We start from the raw sequence: 14,481 nt of genomic DNA on the forward strand, positions 1-14,481 counted from the left end.
TTCATCTATATTAAAAAATATAAAATAAATTGCAACCATTAGATAATTATAATGAATACCATCGATATCAAAATATTCTTATAAATAATAAAGTTAGGTGTTACACAAGTTGCTTTTGTCATGATTTTTTAAAAAAATCACGTGAGAATCATACCACAGTAATATTTGTACGAAATCGGATGGTATTCTTCTTCTGTTATTTTATATAATGATAATATTTACCAAAGAAGATGGCTTGTCTCGAATTTTAATTATTTTTTACGTTAAAATATAAGTTTACATGAGAGGAATACATGCAAGAGAAATGTCCTACAATGATGGACTGTACGACAGAAAATCTTTACGCTTATTTGCATTTCTATTTCTATAATTTATTATTCAGAACGAGATAAAATACAATGTGCCTTTGTAATGGAGCAGAAGAAGAGGAACAGGTTCTACTGATGTTCGGAAGGGGAGCCGAACAATAACTCAAATAGAAACCACGGATGAAGAGTCGCTTCGTAATGTAAACAACTCCTCTCCCAATTTTAGGCCTAGAAATGATTCCCCATTCAGACGGAGCCCTAAGGATGAATTTTTTTGCATTACTGACGTTTGTATTATTATATCTAGATACGACTTATGTTAATGAAATAGCAAGTCAAATACTTTATATTATTACCTAGTTTAAGGGTTTTGTGGCAAAGGAATAAAAAGTAGTTATATTGGCGACAGTTGTAGAATTTTTTTTTTTGAATGATCATGAAATAGTAAGAATTACGGGTATATGGTTAATGACCAGTGGTTACTTCGTTGAGGTTGCCGAAGAGTGGTTTCGCAAAAAAATTATAAAGAAAATAGCATTTCATTTATTTATTTTTATTAATAAGCATTTTTTTTACGAAGGAGTATATTATTATGTGTTCGGTTTAAGTTATATTTATTTGTTGCTTAGCTAAAGTATTACGAGGAAAGGGAGAGAGGAAATACTTTAAAGAAATAGGTTATCAAAGAAATTGTTGTTGAGGGAAACCATTTATTAAAGTTGTTCTTTAGGAATACAAATCAATCACTGGCTTGTATTCGGTGGACCACTTAAATATTAAAACATCATCATGACGTAAAGAATATCCCGAATAGCTTGAGAATTACTAACTCGTGCGTGCCCATATCTATACAATAATAAAATGTTGACGTCATTATATATTCTTACGTTCGACCTATAAGACTGCTGATAGAAGATCTATTGTTACTCCAGTCCAGATGATTTTGAAAATTTGGAAATTCATCCATCACATAATAAATTGTGGAATTTATATCTAAAAAATTATTTTCACATCTTGGGAAAAATTAATCCAAATCTCGAAACAATTCTCAAGCGTGCAGCACCTCCAACTTATCCCCAAATCCGAGAATTGGTTCTTAAATATTTTATTGATAATTTTAAAAGGTATTCTAAGCATTATAATCCAGAAACAGTCGATATTGCATTTTTACCTTGCTCAAATTCAAATGGTTATGCAAGACCTTCGGATTGCTTTATTAATGATGAATGTACGATAATGAATTTACAAACTATACGTGAGGATTTACGTTCTAAAGCAGAAAAATTAGGTGTCCGACAAATTCCTGATTATAAAAAACTCAAAGAGAAATTAATTGAGAATCCACCACAAAATAAAAATGAGGCAAAAAAAATATTTGAATACTTGAATAGATTTAATTATAATTGGAGTTCACTTATCAATATTCAGTTTATTCCGATTCAAGATGAAAGTAAGATCAATAACAAATACTTCAAACCATGTGACTGTTTCTTTAAACTTAAAGAAGAAAGGTGTGTATTTGTTAATTCAAATATTTTTAACAAAAGTTACGTTTTTTTTTAAAAAATAATATATATATATTTCTTTTTTTTTTTAGCCTAAATGAATTCTTTCTATGCGTTGATTTTGGTACAAAGGCCAATAAATTCTTGGCCAAATGTGGCGTTAGAGATCCATCTTTATATGATTTTGCCGAAATATCAGTTGATCCATCACATAGTAAATTGTGGAAGTTACATTTAGATAACTATTTGAAAATTTTAACAAAAATCAATCCCAACCTTGAAACAATTCTCAACCTGGCAGCAAATCCAATTTATCCTAAAACCCGGGAGATGTCTCTCAAATACTTTGTTGATAATTTTTATATTAAATATTCAAAGTTTTATAAACCAGAAGAAATCGATGTTGCATTTTTACCTTGCTCAAATTCTAATTCTTATGCAAAGCATTCGGAATGTTTTATTAATGATGAATGTAAGATAATGGGATTCAAAATTATACGTGAAGATTTACGTTCTAAAGCAGGAGATTTTGGTGTTCGTCAAAATCCTAATCGTGTAGAACTCATAAATGGGTTAACTGAGAACCCACCAAAAAATTTAAATGTGGCAAAAGAAGTTTTTGATTATTTGTATACACAACAAGAAAGTTTTACTGATTCTGATTGGAAGAAGCTTAAAGATTTCGAATTTATTCCAATTCAACCTAACGAACTCTTTAAACCACGTGACTGCTTTCTTAAACTCAAAGAAGAAAGGTATGTACTTTTTGAATACAAATATTTTTAATGAATATCTTTTTTTTTTAATAGAAAAATATTTTTTTTTTTTAGTTTGAATAATTTCTTTCCATGTGTTGATTTTGGTACAAAGGCCAATGAATTTTTAGCCAAATGTGGTGTTAAAAAACCATCCTCGTATGATTTTTCCAAAATATCAGTTGATCCATCACATAAATTATGGAATTTATATTTAGAAAATTATTTGAAAATTTTAGCAAAAATTAATCCCAACCTTGAAACAATTCTCAACCTGGCAGCAAGATCAAATTATCCTAAAATTCGGGAGTTAGCTTTCAAATATTTTGTTGATAATTCTATAGTAAATATTCAAAGTTTTATAAACCAGAAGAAATCGATGTTGAATTTTTACCTTGCTCAAATTCTAATTCTTATGCAAAGCATTCGGAATGCTTTATTAATGATGAATGTAAGATAATGGGATTCAAAATTATACGTGAAGATTTACGTTCTAAAGCAGGAGATTTTGGTGTCCGTCAAAATCCTAATCGTGAAAAACTTATAAAAATGTTAATTGAGAACCCACCAAAAAATAAAAATAAAGCCAAAGAAGTTTTTGAATATTTGAATACACAACAAGAAAGTTTTACTGATTTTGATTGGAAGAAGCTTAAAGATAATGAATTTATTCCAATTAATTATGAAAGTCAATCTAACAAAAATATTAATGAACTTGATGACCTTTTCAAACCACGTGATTGTTACTTTAAATTTAAAGATAAAAGGCAAGTACCTTAATATATTTTTCACCTAATTATATATATTAATTTTATTCATCTACTTATTTATTTTATTTTTAGATTGAATGATTTCCTTCCATGCGTTGATTTCGGAACAAATGCTAATAAAATTTTTGGCTAAATGTGGTGTTAATTACGATTTATTATCAAAAGATATTCACCGATTGCTGTTTAAATCATCACATGAATTGTGGAATTTATGTAAAAAAATGATACAAAAAAATATTTGCATATTTTGGAAAAAATTAATGATATTAATAATAAGTTTCCAGAAAAAAAATTAAACAAAGATGATGTTCTAATTGCTATTAAAACTGATAGTAAAGGAAATGACTTTTATTTTTTGGCAACAGTAAAAGAAATTTACATAAATGATGATAAAGTATATCATAAATTTTTAATCCATTTACACCTCCTAAAAACTTGCGAGATTTTTATAAGGTATGTGTGTTTAAATTATTTAATCTTTTATTTTTTTTTATTTTTTTTAATTTTTTATTCATTTTTTTACCTTTTTTTTTAGAAACTTGGATGTAAATCGTTGCATGAATCTGTGACAAAATCCGTGGTTCCATATGGTCCTATTCAAAAAACAAAGTATTCACGACAATTACAAAGAATAATTAGAGAACGAGCGAGCTTATTCTACTTAGATCATTCTGAAGAATACATTAGAAAAGATGAAAAATGGCTTAAAAAGCTAAAAGTTAGAGAGATCGAATATATGGAAACGAGTTATAAGTTAGGATCCATTACAAAGAACGAAAGAAATGATATTACTACCAATATTTCTCAAAAAAACACGATTTCATGGATTCTTTATGTGACACCTAATTCTAATCTAATTGATATTTCACAACAATTAGTCAATCATATTTTTACATCACATTATCAGAATACTTCTTATTTTAACAATTTTAACAGCACCTTTATCAAACTTAAAAAATATGGGAATAATTCACCCAAAATTACAAAATGATCAGCGCACATCAAATACATTTCCATCACAACATAATGATGTAGATATTTCTTCTGAGAATACACGAAATTTACGAAACTTTTTGCAAGTTGCCATAAAATCTTACTATTCTAACTCAGAAAGCAATATTATCGCTGTTTTCAAATTAGTGCGACCCCCTGCATGTCACCCCCTAAGGAAATCGGTTTTCGCAAATGTGGAAAACCCGGAATTTTTCTGAATAACTTTGTAGAAAAGGTCCGATTGCTAGTGATTTCTGGAGGAAATCTCAGGAAAATTTCAATTATTCAAATAGTTTGCTTATAAGTGAGTGATAAAACTTTGTGTAACGTAAACACTTTTTTATAAGCAAACTACCTTTATAACTGAGAATTTCGCAAGATTTCCTCTGGAAATTGCTAATAATTGACCCTTTCCTACGTAGTTATTCAGGAAAATTCCGGGTTTTCGCAAATTTTTGGAAATCGATTTCCTTAGGGGGTGACACGCGGGGGTCGCACTAATTTGAAAACGGCGATAATAGTATTAAAACTTGTATCGACGAAAGTAAAATGAATTACTGTGAAACTATGCCTGGTAATATTAAGCAACATGTAATTTTAATTAAGTTTACTATAAATTTTTCTGCTAACTTGGCTTATTAATTTTAGGTTATTCAATGCACTGTGTTGGAAATTTACAAAAAATTGAACTTTACGTCCCTACTGATGTTGATCAATCAGAAATCCTATCTCAATCACGTATTGTCCCATTGAGCAAATTCATATATATATTAAAAGATCAAGCGAATGTCTTTGAAGTTACACCAAAAGTTATTCACATATTTTATGATAATAGTAAAAACTCAATTGCATTTAATCGTGATAGAGCGTTATTTTTTAATTTGAAATTTTATCTTGAATTACACGAACAAACATGTAAAAATAAACCAACGATTGACGCTATGACTTATTGGTTCACGATATATTGTCATGTATTGGCACATAACTTTATTCAACTTCATAATACCGAATTTGAAGTGAGTATAAAAAAATTTATTTTTATTTTTTTTAATATTTTTTTTTCATTAGTTTTATTATTCGTCATTCGCACAAGCTTATATGCCGGACTTGATTGAATTAACGAAAAAACGTGAAGTCAAATCCAAAACTTTTAACATTGAAATCTTTTGGAAAAATTTTAACCGAATTTTAAACCGAAATTAAAAGCAAAATCGAGTGTTAAGTTATTTACACAATAAATATTCCAACGAAAGTATCAATTAAATTTTTCGAATTTTCACGTTTTTTTTTTTAGCCTATTATTTTATGATTTTTGTAGTTTTTATATAAATATACAGTACAGAGTATACTTTTATATAAGTATTTTCTAAATATTTTATTTTCCATTAAAATGTATATTTTACTTTTTTATTTTTCTTTTATTTGATTGAATAAATATTCATATAAATTTCAATGGTTACTGAAATTTTTCTGACGGTATTTGAATTTAATATTTTTATATGAAGCTGTAGATAAAGATCATCCTAAAATTATTGTTTTTCACGGATATGTGTATTGACGTCAGGGAACTTTCTGTGGTTGCATGTCTGAAGTGTGTGTTAGGACTGTTTAGTGTTTTGATCCGGATAAAATCTTAAATATTTTAAATGAGATTATTGCCGAAAAAAGATTGTAAATCTCAGTTCTGAATAGACTATAATTTCGACCAGAATATTTAGTATATTATGAATCAAAAAATTGGTAATTCTGATAGTTCCATCCTGAATTAACCGAAACGGATACCGGATAAAAACCGGATAAAACCGCTTCGGATCCAAACACTAGGACTGTTAGGTAGACCCGCATCACAAAATTCTGATCGCGTGATACAACCAATCAGATCATCGCATCGCACTGATAAAAAAAAATGAGAAAAATAAAAGAAAAAAGGCAATATTATATTATAATGAAAATATTTTATTACTTTTATAATAAGGACACCTAAAATAGTTCTTTGCACATATTAAATTTAAGATATTTTAATTTTTACCCATTATAACGTTTCACAAATAAATATCACTTGACTTACCCACATCATCTCACATTCCTTGTAGAGAAAATTGTTCTTTTGACAACTTCATTATAATAATACAAATTTTTATTTATTTACTTGCAATTGTTAGTACAGTCATAGATGATATGCAATTCGGCGGATAACAGTTTTTATCTTTTTTTTGTTATATTGACTACATCCCTTTTTGATTTTTGCGGGAATTTTATTGATTATTATTACATATTACAACTGTTACTATTCTTTTTTTTCATACTAATTTTTTTTCTTTTTAGAAGGTTCTTTTCCAACGCTCGTTTTTCTGAGAAAAAAAATCCTTTGCTTGCTACTATTTATTTTCTTATACTACATCGGATTTGATGAACAAAAACATGCTTATACAAAATAAGACTTGTACATATATACATAAAAAAGAATACTTGTATGTATACATACATCAAGTAAAAAGTTTTTTTTTTCATTAGATGGGAAATAAATAAATTAAAATAACAAATAAAATATAATATAATATTGATTATTTATACGTGTTACTTATGATAAGAATATCTATTTTATTAAATATTTTTACTGCGGGTTCATGCACCCAGAAAAAGTGATCTAAACTTAAATGAAAATATAAACGAACCAGGTTTATTCTTCGGGTTTTTATTAAAAGAAACACAAAAAAGAATTTTGTTTTTTTCAAATAAAATAAAATGAAAATGAAAATACACACAAGTGAACAGCAATAACGTGGCTATGTCGATTTAAAAATTTTTTTACGTAAAAATTTAAAAAGTGACTCTTACCTTAATAAAAAAAATATATATTTATTTATTATATACACAGTGAAATTCGATAAACCGGATCTTCGATAAACCGGATTTGGGCCTAAACCGGATTTTTTTGCTGGAACCAAATCACGTATATTAAAATAGTTTCGATATACCGGAGTTTACTAGTAAAAGCTCGATATTCGATAAAACGGATCAATTTTCTAACCAGCTATAGTAAAAATGATTCGATAAACCGGGTCACGTGATCATTAACCAATAAAATTTAAGTAACGTGATGCGGTAAATCTTAATTTTGGCCAGAATTATAAAAATCTTATTTCGGCCAAAGTTATATATTACTTATATATTCAATTAAAATATTTTATATTTATTTTCATGACCTCTATGACTAAAAACTAAGATAAAAAATTAAAATATAATGTGTATTAATTTTATTAGCATGAATTTTTCAAAAAAATTCAGTATAATAGATTTTTAATATATTCGCTATACCGGATATCCTGATAAACCGGATATTTTTAGTGGAACCGATAGATCCGGTTTATCGAATTTCACTGTGTAGTATAAAACAAATAATGAAAAAAGGAGATCCTAAGTATTAAAATATGTACAATAGTCAATAAGTGTCATTTTTTAAAAAGTGTCACTTAAAATAAAAAAACTTTTTTTTTGGTCGTAGATCAATATTTAAAATATTTTTAATTTTCATGATTGTCACTTTACACTTGTATACCCTATTCTATTTTGCACAACGTACTGTACTTCGCCACTCATAATGTATACCCTAGGTATTAAAATATATACAATATGCGCCATTTAAAAAAAAAGTGTCATGATAAATAATAATTAATTTTTTTGGTCGTAAAAAATTTTAAATATTAATATATAAGTTTAATTTATTTATAGCTATTAATTATACTAATTATTTAAATTATTTTTTGGCTGGATATATTTTTTCTAACTAAAAAAATCATGCGAACCATATTTATTCAAATAAAAAAAAAATGATTATACTACAGCAATGAACCCTAAATGAAAAAAAAATTATTATTTAAAAATAAGAATCAGAAAATAAAGGTGAAAAAATAAAAAACTTGGAAAAAATTTTTTCGGTTTAAAAAAAAAAATCAATCCGAAAAAAAAGAAAAAAAATTTCGGTTTTAGAATACCAAACCTAAATGGGAAGTTGAAAAATTAAAAAAATTTTTAGGCTTTAAAAAAAAAATCAAACTGAAAAAAAGAAAAGCAAACCGAAAAAAGTAAGTTTGAAAAAAATAGAAAAAAAAATTTGAAAAAAAATTTTCAGTTTGGAAAAAGAACCAAACCAAAAAAAGGTCTCTTTCAAAGAAAACCTCGAAAAAAAATTTTGGAATGGCCAAAATGGGCAAGTTAATAAGAAAACTTTTGTCGATTTTTATTAACTGAATATATCAGGCGCAGACATATCACGTTTTTCTGTGTACATAATTCATCGAACCATCTATCATCGAAGTGGGTAATTATATATAGAATAGCTTTAGATTCCCCTTAAATAGTAAAATTATAAAAAGATTTTATGAACTATAGTAAAACCATAGTTAGTAATTATCGTGGAAAATATAGAATAGTTTACTATTAACTTTGTTAATACATCCATAATTGATATGGAGTTAGTAGGTAGTATTTTATACTATGATTTGCTTCTGTCTAACTTATTAATTGTGCTACGCAATAATAAATTTAATAAAGAATGCATATTACTAACGAAAAAAAAAATCGATCGGTCTTACAGGTAGACTAAAAGAAAAAAAAGTAATTAAAAAAAATTACAGCTGATTTCACAAAGGTCGGAACACAGCAATTTTAAAGAACTTGGAAATATTCGGTAAAGCTTGATATAAAATTGTAAAAATTATACGAATGGTGGTATAATTTTACCTTATTTTGAGTTTACCAAATATTTCCGAGTTCTTTAAAATTTGCTAAGTGTCCAACCTTTTTGAAATCAGCTGTAAATATAGAATTTGCGAAAAATAATCAGCTGATGATCACATGCGCAAATATAATTTTTGCTTAGTTTCAGAGCTCACGAGCGGCTTATAGCTCGTGAGTCAGCTCGAACAAGCCAAGCTCAATTGATTGCGAGCCGCAGATCGGCTCGGATCAATATACCTGGCTCGTGAGCTGGCTCGAGCTGGCTCGGCTCATGTCTATGAAATCGACAGCGGATGTATATGAGCGATCGCTCATAGTAGAGTGCGAGGTGGTTTCCAGAGGAGGAGTCTTTCGGAAGTAAACATTCAGATCATTGATGATTGCTTGGTCTTTTTGTGAAATGATATAGTGTGATTGCGCGTTTACTATGGGAGTAACATTTTCCATAGTTTATGATCGTTTTCGATTAATATTATACGTGCGAAACGTTTTTAATTTTTTAATTTATCGAAAAAAAAAACGTTTTTCGTAACAGTTTTTTCGTTAAATTAAAAAATAAAAACGTTGTTATGATAATAGATACGTGGACCGACTGGTGTATCAGGTGGTAAAGGCGGTAATTTTTTCTAGTTCTTGTTACGTTTCTTTATTCGTCGGACCAATTTTTCCACCGATGTTGCATTTTTTTGTAGTCAGGATCTAATGATCTCCAATTATCTGAAGGATGATGCGCATCCACGTACGGGAGGTGATGCAATTGTTTGAAGACTATGGGATTGGGAAGTCCCAGTCCTGGTTCTGTTAAGATGAAGGGTTTCGTTTTGTATTCATTCCTGTTTGAGCAAACCCTTGGTAAGATGATTCCATCGTTGAATCTGCTGAGGTGAACGAATGACATCGAAACGTAAGTGAAAATATTCCTTGTAGTAAACACGTTCCATAATTTTGTTGTCTGCGTCTCATATTTCTTTCTCCATTTTTGGTTTAAGTTTAGGATTTTTGGTCCTAAACTCTTATTATATTTGCGTAGCGTAACGGTATATGTAGTGCTGAGGCGGTTTGAATCTACTGTTTTAATATTCTCACGATTTTTGAGAGCTTTTTTTTGATAATTTTTGTTTCACTTGATTTTTATGAAAATCCGGTTCCCGTTTGAAAAACCTAGGCATCACGGGCAAGGTCATCCTCAGGTTGGTCAACATCAGATAAGGTAAAATGACATTTGACATCGCCAGCTAGTGGCGAGCTCCCATTCTGAAAAAAACTTACCATCAGAACCTACTCAAAAATAATAAAAAGAAACATTAATACGTTTCTTAAAGTTTATTTCGAAACCATAACTTGTCAGCTTTTTTTCGAATGAAATTTTTTTTAGTTTATTAAGAACTTTTTGGAGTTTTTACGAAAAATCATTTTTGTAAAAAGAGGTTTTCTTGCGATAAAAAATACTAAAGTGTGAGGTGATTGTTGTGGAACATACTATGGGATAATTTGGATCAACTTCAGCATGTGAAAAAGAAGTGATCACCCTTGCTTGTCCCGCAAATCCATCACCATTGATTGGTCGAGCATATTGATTTTTTAAAATAGTAAAGACTGCATAGTACTATTTTAAAATTATATCTGAAACGTCAACGGGAGAATATTAAAAAACGAACAATGCAATGCTTAAAAAAGAAGATAATGATAAAGGTTAAAAATAAACTACGTAAAGATAAAAAAGAATTAAAACATTATTAAGAATGAACAATGCAATGCTTATTAGAAAAGAAAATAATAGCGAAGATTAAAAAATAAACTATGTAAAGATAAAAAAGAATAAAATCATCACTGGGAGAATATTAATACTTGGAAAGAAGATAATGATAAAGGTTAAAAACAAACTACGTAAAGATAAAAAAGAATTAAAACATTATTAAGAATGAACAATGCAATACTTATTAGAAAAGAAAATAATAGTGAAGATTAAAAATAAATTACGTAAGGATAAGAAAGAATAAAATCATCACTGGGAGAATATTAATTCTTAGAAAGAAGATAATGGTAAAGTTAAAAATAAACTACGTAAAGGTAAAAAAAAACGAAAAACATTATTAAAAATGAACAATGCAATGCTTAGAAAAGAAAATAATGGCGAAGGTTAAAAATAAACTACATAAAGGATAAAAAAAAAATAAAAACATCACCGAGAGAATATTAATTCTTAGAAAAGAAGATAATGGCGAAGGTTAAAAATAAACTACAAAAGATAAAAAAAGTAAAAATATAAAAATATCAACGGGAGAATATTAAAAATGAACAATGCAATGCGTGGGAAAAGAGATAACGGTGAAAAATAAATTACGTAAGATAGTAAGACATTAAAAATGAGCTATGCAATAAGTAAAAAATAAATTAAGATAATCTATGCTTTAATTATATGAACTTTGAACGTCTAAAATTTGTTTGTTCGATTTATTATAAATACCTCTGATTTCGTCCTTGTAAAATTTCTCATCAAAGCAAAGAAAAAAAAAGGTTCAAGAACAAAAACAAATCACACTTATCAAATAAATCAAAAAAACAAACCAATTCTCGAAAATCTTAAAAACAAATCTAACCAAAATGAACCCATCAACTTCCACTGTTAAACCTGTTGTTATTGTTACTTCTAATACAACAGATCATCCTCTTAATGTTCCGCCATCAACTCCATGCTCTATAATGTAATTGTTATCTGCCATTCAAAAAAATTCCTACTTAACTTCACAAATTGTTGGCCTGACGCTTTAAATCCTCTTAACAGTTATTAATTTTAATTAATTTCATTAATTATATTTTTTTCTCAAATATTTTCGTATATTTCATTCTTCAGTTAAAATACTTTTAAATTGTAGTAGTGCTTTATATTTTTATTTTACTTTGCACTTTTTTATTTTTTTATTTTTCACAACCCTGACTTTATTATATTCTATTTTATGTTTATCGTACATTCTTGTACTTTATTTTCATTTGGGCTGGATCAATTTTGATTTTCTGTTTAACAAATCCCCAATAGACAAATCTAATTTTTAGATTACTTTTCCTCCCCCCATTTATTAAAAACAATTTAAAAATTTTTAAATTATTTTTAACCCCCTCCCTCCTTTCTCTTTTTTCTCGTTAAACAGAAAATCCTATTAGCCTGGCCCTTATTCTTATCTTTTTTTTTGTACGTTCCTGTTTACCGGGTATCATTTAATTAATAAACTGAAGATTTCTTGATAACTGAACTAAAATGTAAGCGAAAATATTTACATGATATCATGCATACTTTGATTATCGAATAAAGGTAGTATAGTAAAATTTGTTACCATATATAATAGAAAGTGTTATATAAATAGTATAAACCAAGGTTAAAGTCACAAAATAATCTAATATGAAAAAAAATATATAAATTCTTCAGGTAACTGAATAGGCTATTAAATTAAAAATTGTATATCCCGTTTGTTTGTATGTAATTGATTCTGTAGATGGTTACCTTATTTTGACCCTGTTTTTGACGCTAAGCGGTAGAGTGAGGAGTAAACGGAAGCAACCCTGTAAAAAAAGTCGATCCGTGTTTTTAATAAATTCCATCCTTTTACCGTAAAAAGGCGGTATTTATCGAATCATTTGCATTTTCCGTGAATGGATCCGTGAATGGATCAGTTTTTACGGAGTTTTTATGGTGACCCGATATATCCCCGATTTTGACCCGGATGTTTTTAAGTTTTACAGCTGTTTTCATAATACCTGGGACAAACTAAATTTTTGAACCCGATCCGCCGATCCGCCGATCCGGTATTTTAGCTGGGCACGTGATCCTGATTTGATAGTTTGATTTGTAAAATAAATAACAACTGAACCGGATCGGTGGGTCGGCGGTCGGGTTCAAAAATTTATTTTGTCCCAGGTCTTATGAAAACAGCTGTAACTCTGGTCAAATTATAATATCGGCCGGAATTAACCTAGTAGTTAAAAATAGTAGAAATAAAATACTAGAATATAACAATAAGAATCGTTTTTTTTTTATAAATAAATTTAATAAATAATAAATAATTAAATTAAACTGTGTATTTAAAATATTTTAAAGTTCTTTAGCTTATTAGTTATATTTGTATTCTTGTCATTATATTAATTGCAAAGTTGACGATCATTTGTAGATCAATTTTATTGTTATTACTAAAAAATTAAAAAATTCGAATAACCCGAGTTAACTATACTCAGGTCGAGTTAAGGGTTGAGTTATAAAAAATATGTGACCGGACCACTTATGAGACTTGCTCTCCAAACCCGACTCGAGTTGACCCTGTAGAAGCATTAGATCAAATTAAATTAACAAAGCAATATAAAATATATAAATTTGGTTTTTCAGAAAAGGTTATTATTATTAGCGTTGTAATTAATATTATTAATAAACTGGTCGCGACTAATAAAATCAGTTATTTTAAGATTATGGCACAGCATAGTACAATATTCACATGCTTATGTAGTTAATAGTAAATAATTGTATTACAGGATCAGTCCTAAAAGGGATAAGTGACATGTTGTGTAATATTTAATATTTTACGCCCATTATTTAATATTTTTTTATGCTGATCTGAAAAATGGGATTTTAGGAAATCACATTTTCAAAACAAATTAACAGTAAATATAAAGCAAGAGGGGTGAATTTAATATAAAGGATTTACTTAAGTTGATTAATAAAAATTTTTGAATGTTTCGCGTAACACAAATTGTAATTTATACTTTCGCTGGTTTTTAAAATGTCGTAAAACGAAATGATCAGCAATCATATGAGCACGTTATGTACACAAATACACATTACCACTTTTATTTGATTATTATTTTATATAATAAAATTTACTCTAATACGTCAAATTTTTAGAGAAATATGCAAACACTCACTTTATTACTTTTAAATAGGTAAGGAGCAACCTTCATTGCATGAAATTCCTAATTTCCCTTAATATAGATTTTTTGTGGCTTTCTGTAATTCAAAAAAAGTTGTGATTTCAACGGCTAAAGGTAATAATATTTTAAATTCATTTCCTTGATCCTCACATCTAACCTTTTTGACTTTATTTGACACACATCAATACTGTAGAAGGTATTATTTTATTTTTATTATTTTTTTAAAAATTTTTTTATAAATCTAATTTTTATGATCTAATTTTTATTTGTTTGTCGTAAAAAAAATGATCCGCACTTTACAAATATAAATTTACCAATCAAATTGTTTTATGATATAATTTTATGGAAATTCACAATCTTATTTTTAAAGATTTTTTATTATTGTTCTTTTTTTATTATTTATTAAAAAAAAAGTATAAAAAGATCTTTAATGTGGCGAGTTTGGTGTTAAATTTAGCATTAATAAACGAATGAAATGTTGTTAACGTTAACATTT

At 27.8% G+C, this 14,481-nt stretch overlaps 2 protein-coding genes across 2 annotated transcripts; both read left to right on the plus strand.

Annotated features, from left to right (window-relative positions):
• Positions 1-1,097: 1,097 nt before the first annotated feature.
• Positions 1,098-4,329, plus strand: OCT59_002253 (uncharacterized protein; the record flags this gene model as incomplete). Its single annotated transcript, XM_066144371.1, has 7 exons — positions 1,098-1,102; positions 1,241-1,819; positions 1,906-2,568; positions 2,644-2,911; positions 2,992-3,339; positions 3,616-3,732; positions 3,874-4,329. The coding sequence occupies 7 exons, from the start codon at positions 1,098-1,100 to the stop codon at positions 4,327-4,329; spliced, it is 2,436 nt and encodes an 811-aa protein (XP_065995538.1).
• A 551-nt stretch (positions 4,330-4,880) lies between these two features.
• Positions 4,881-5,534, plus strand: OCT59_002254 (uncharacterized protein; the record flags this gene model as incomplete). The annotated part of the gene is made up of 3 exons (XM_066144372.1): positions 4,881-4,905; positions 4,980-5,347; positions 5,400-5,534. 3 exons carry the CDS (start codon positions 4,881-4,883, stop codon positions 5,532-5,534), a joined length of 528 nt encoding a protein of 175 aa, XP_065995539.1.
• Between the last annotated feature and the right edge of the window lie 8,947 nt (positions 5,535-14,481).

Source organism: Rhizophagus irregularis, chromosome 10 (genome assembly GCF_026210795.1).
Source record: "Rhizophagus irregularis chromosome 10, complete sequence".
Lineage (NCBI taxonomy): Eukaryota > Fungi > Glomeromycota > Glomeromycetes > Glomerales > Glomeraceae > Rhizophagus > Rhizophagus irregularis.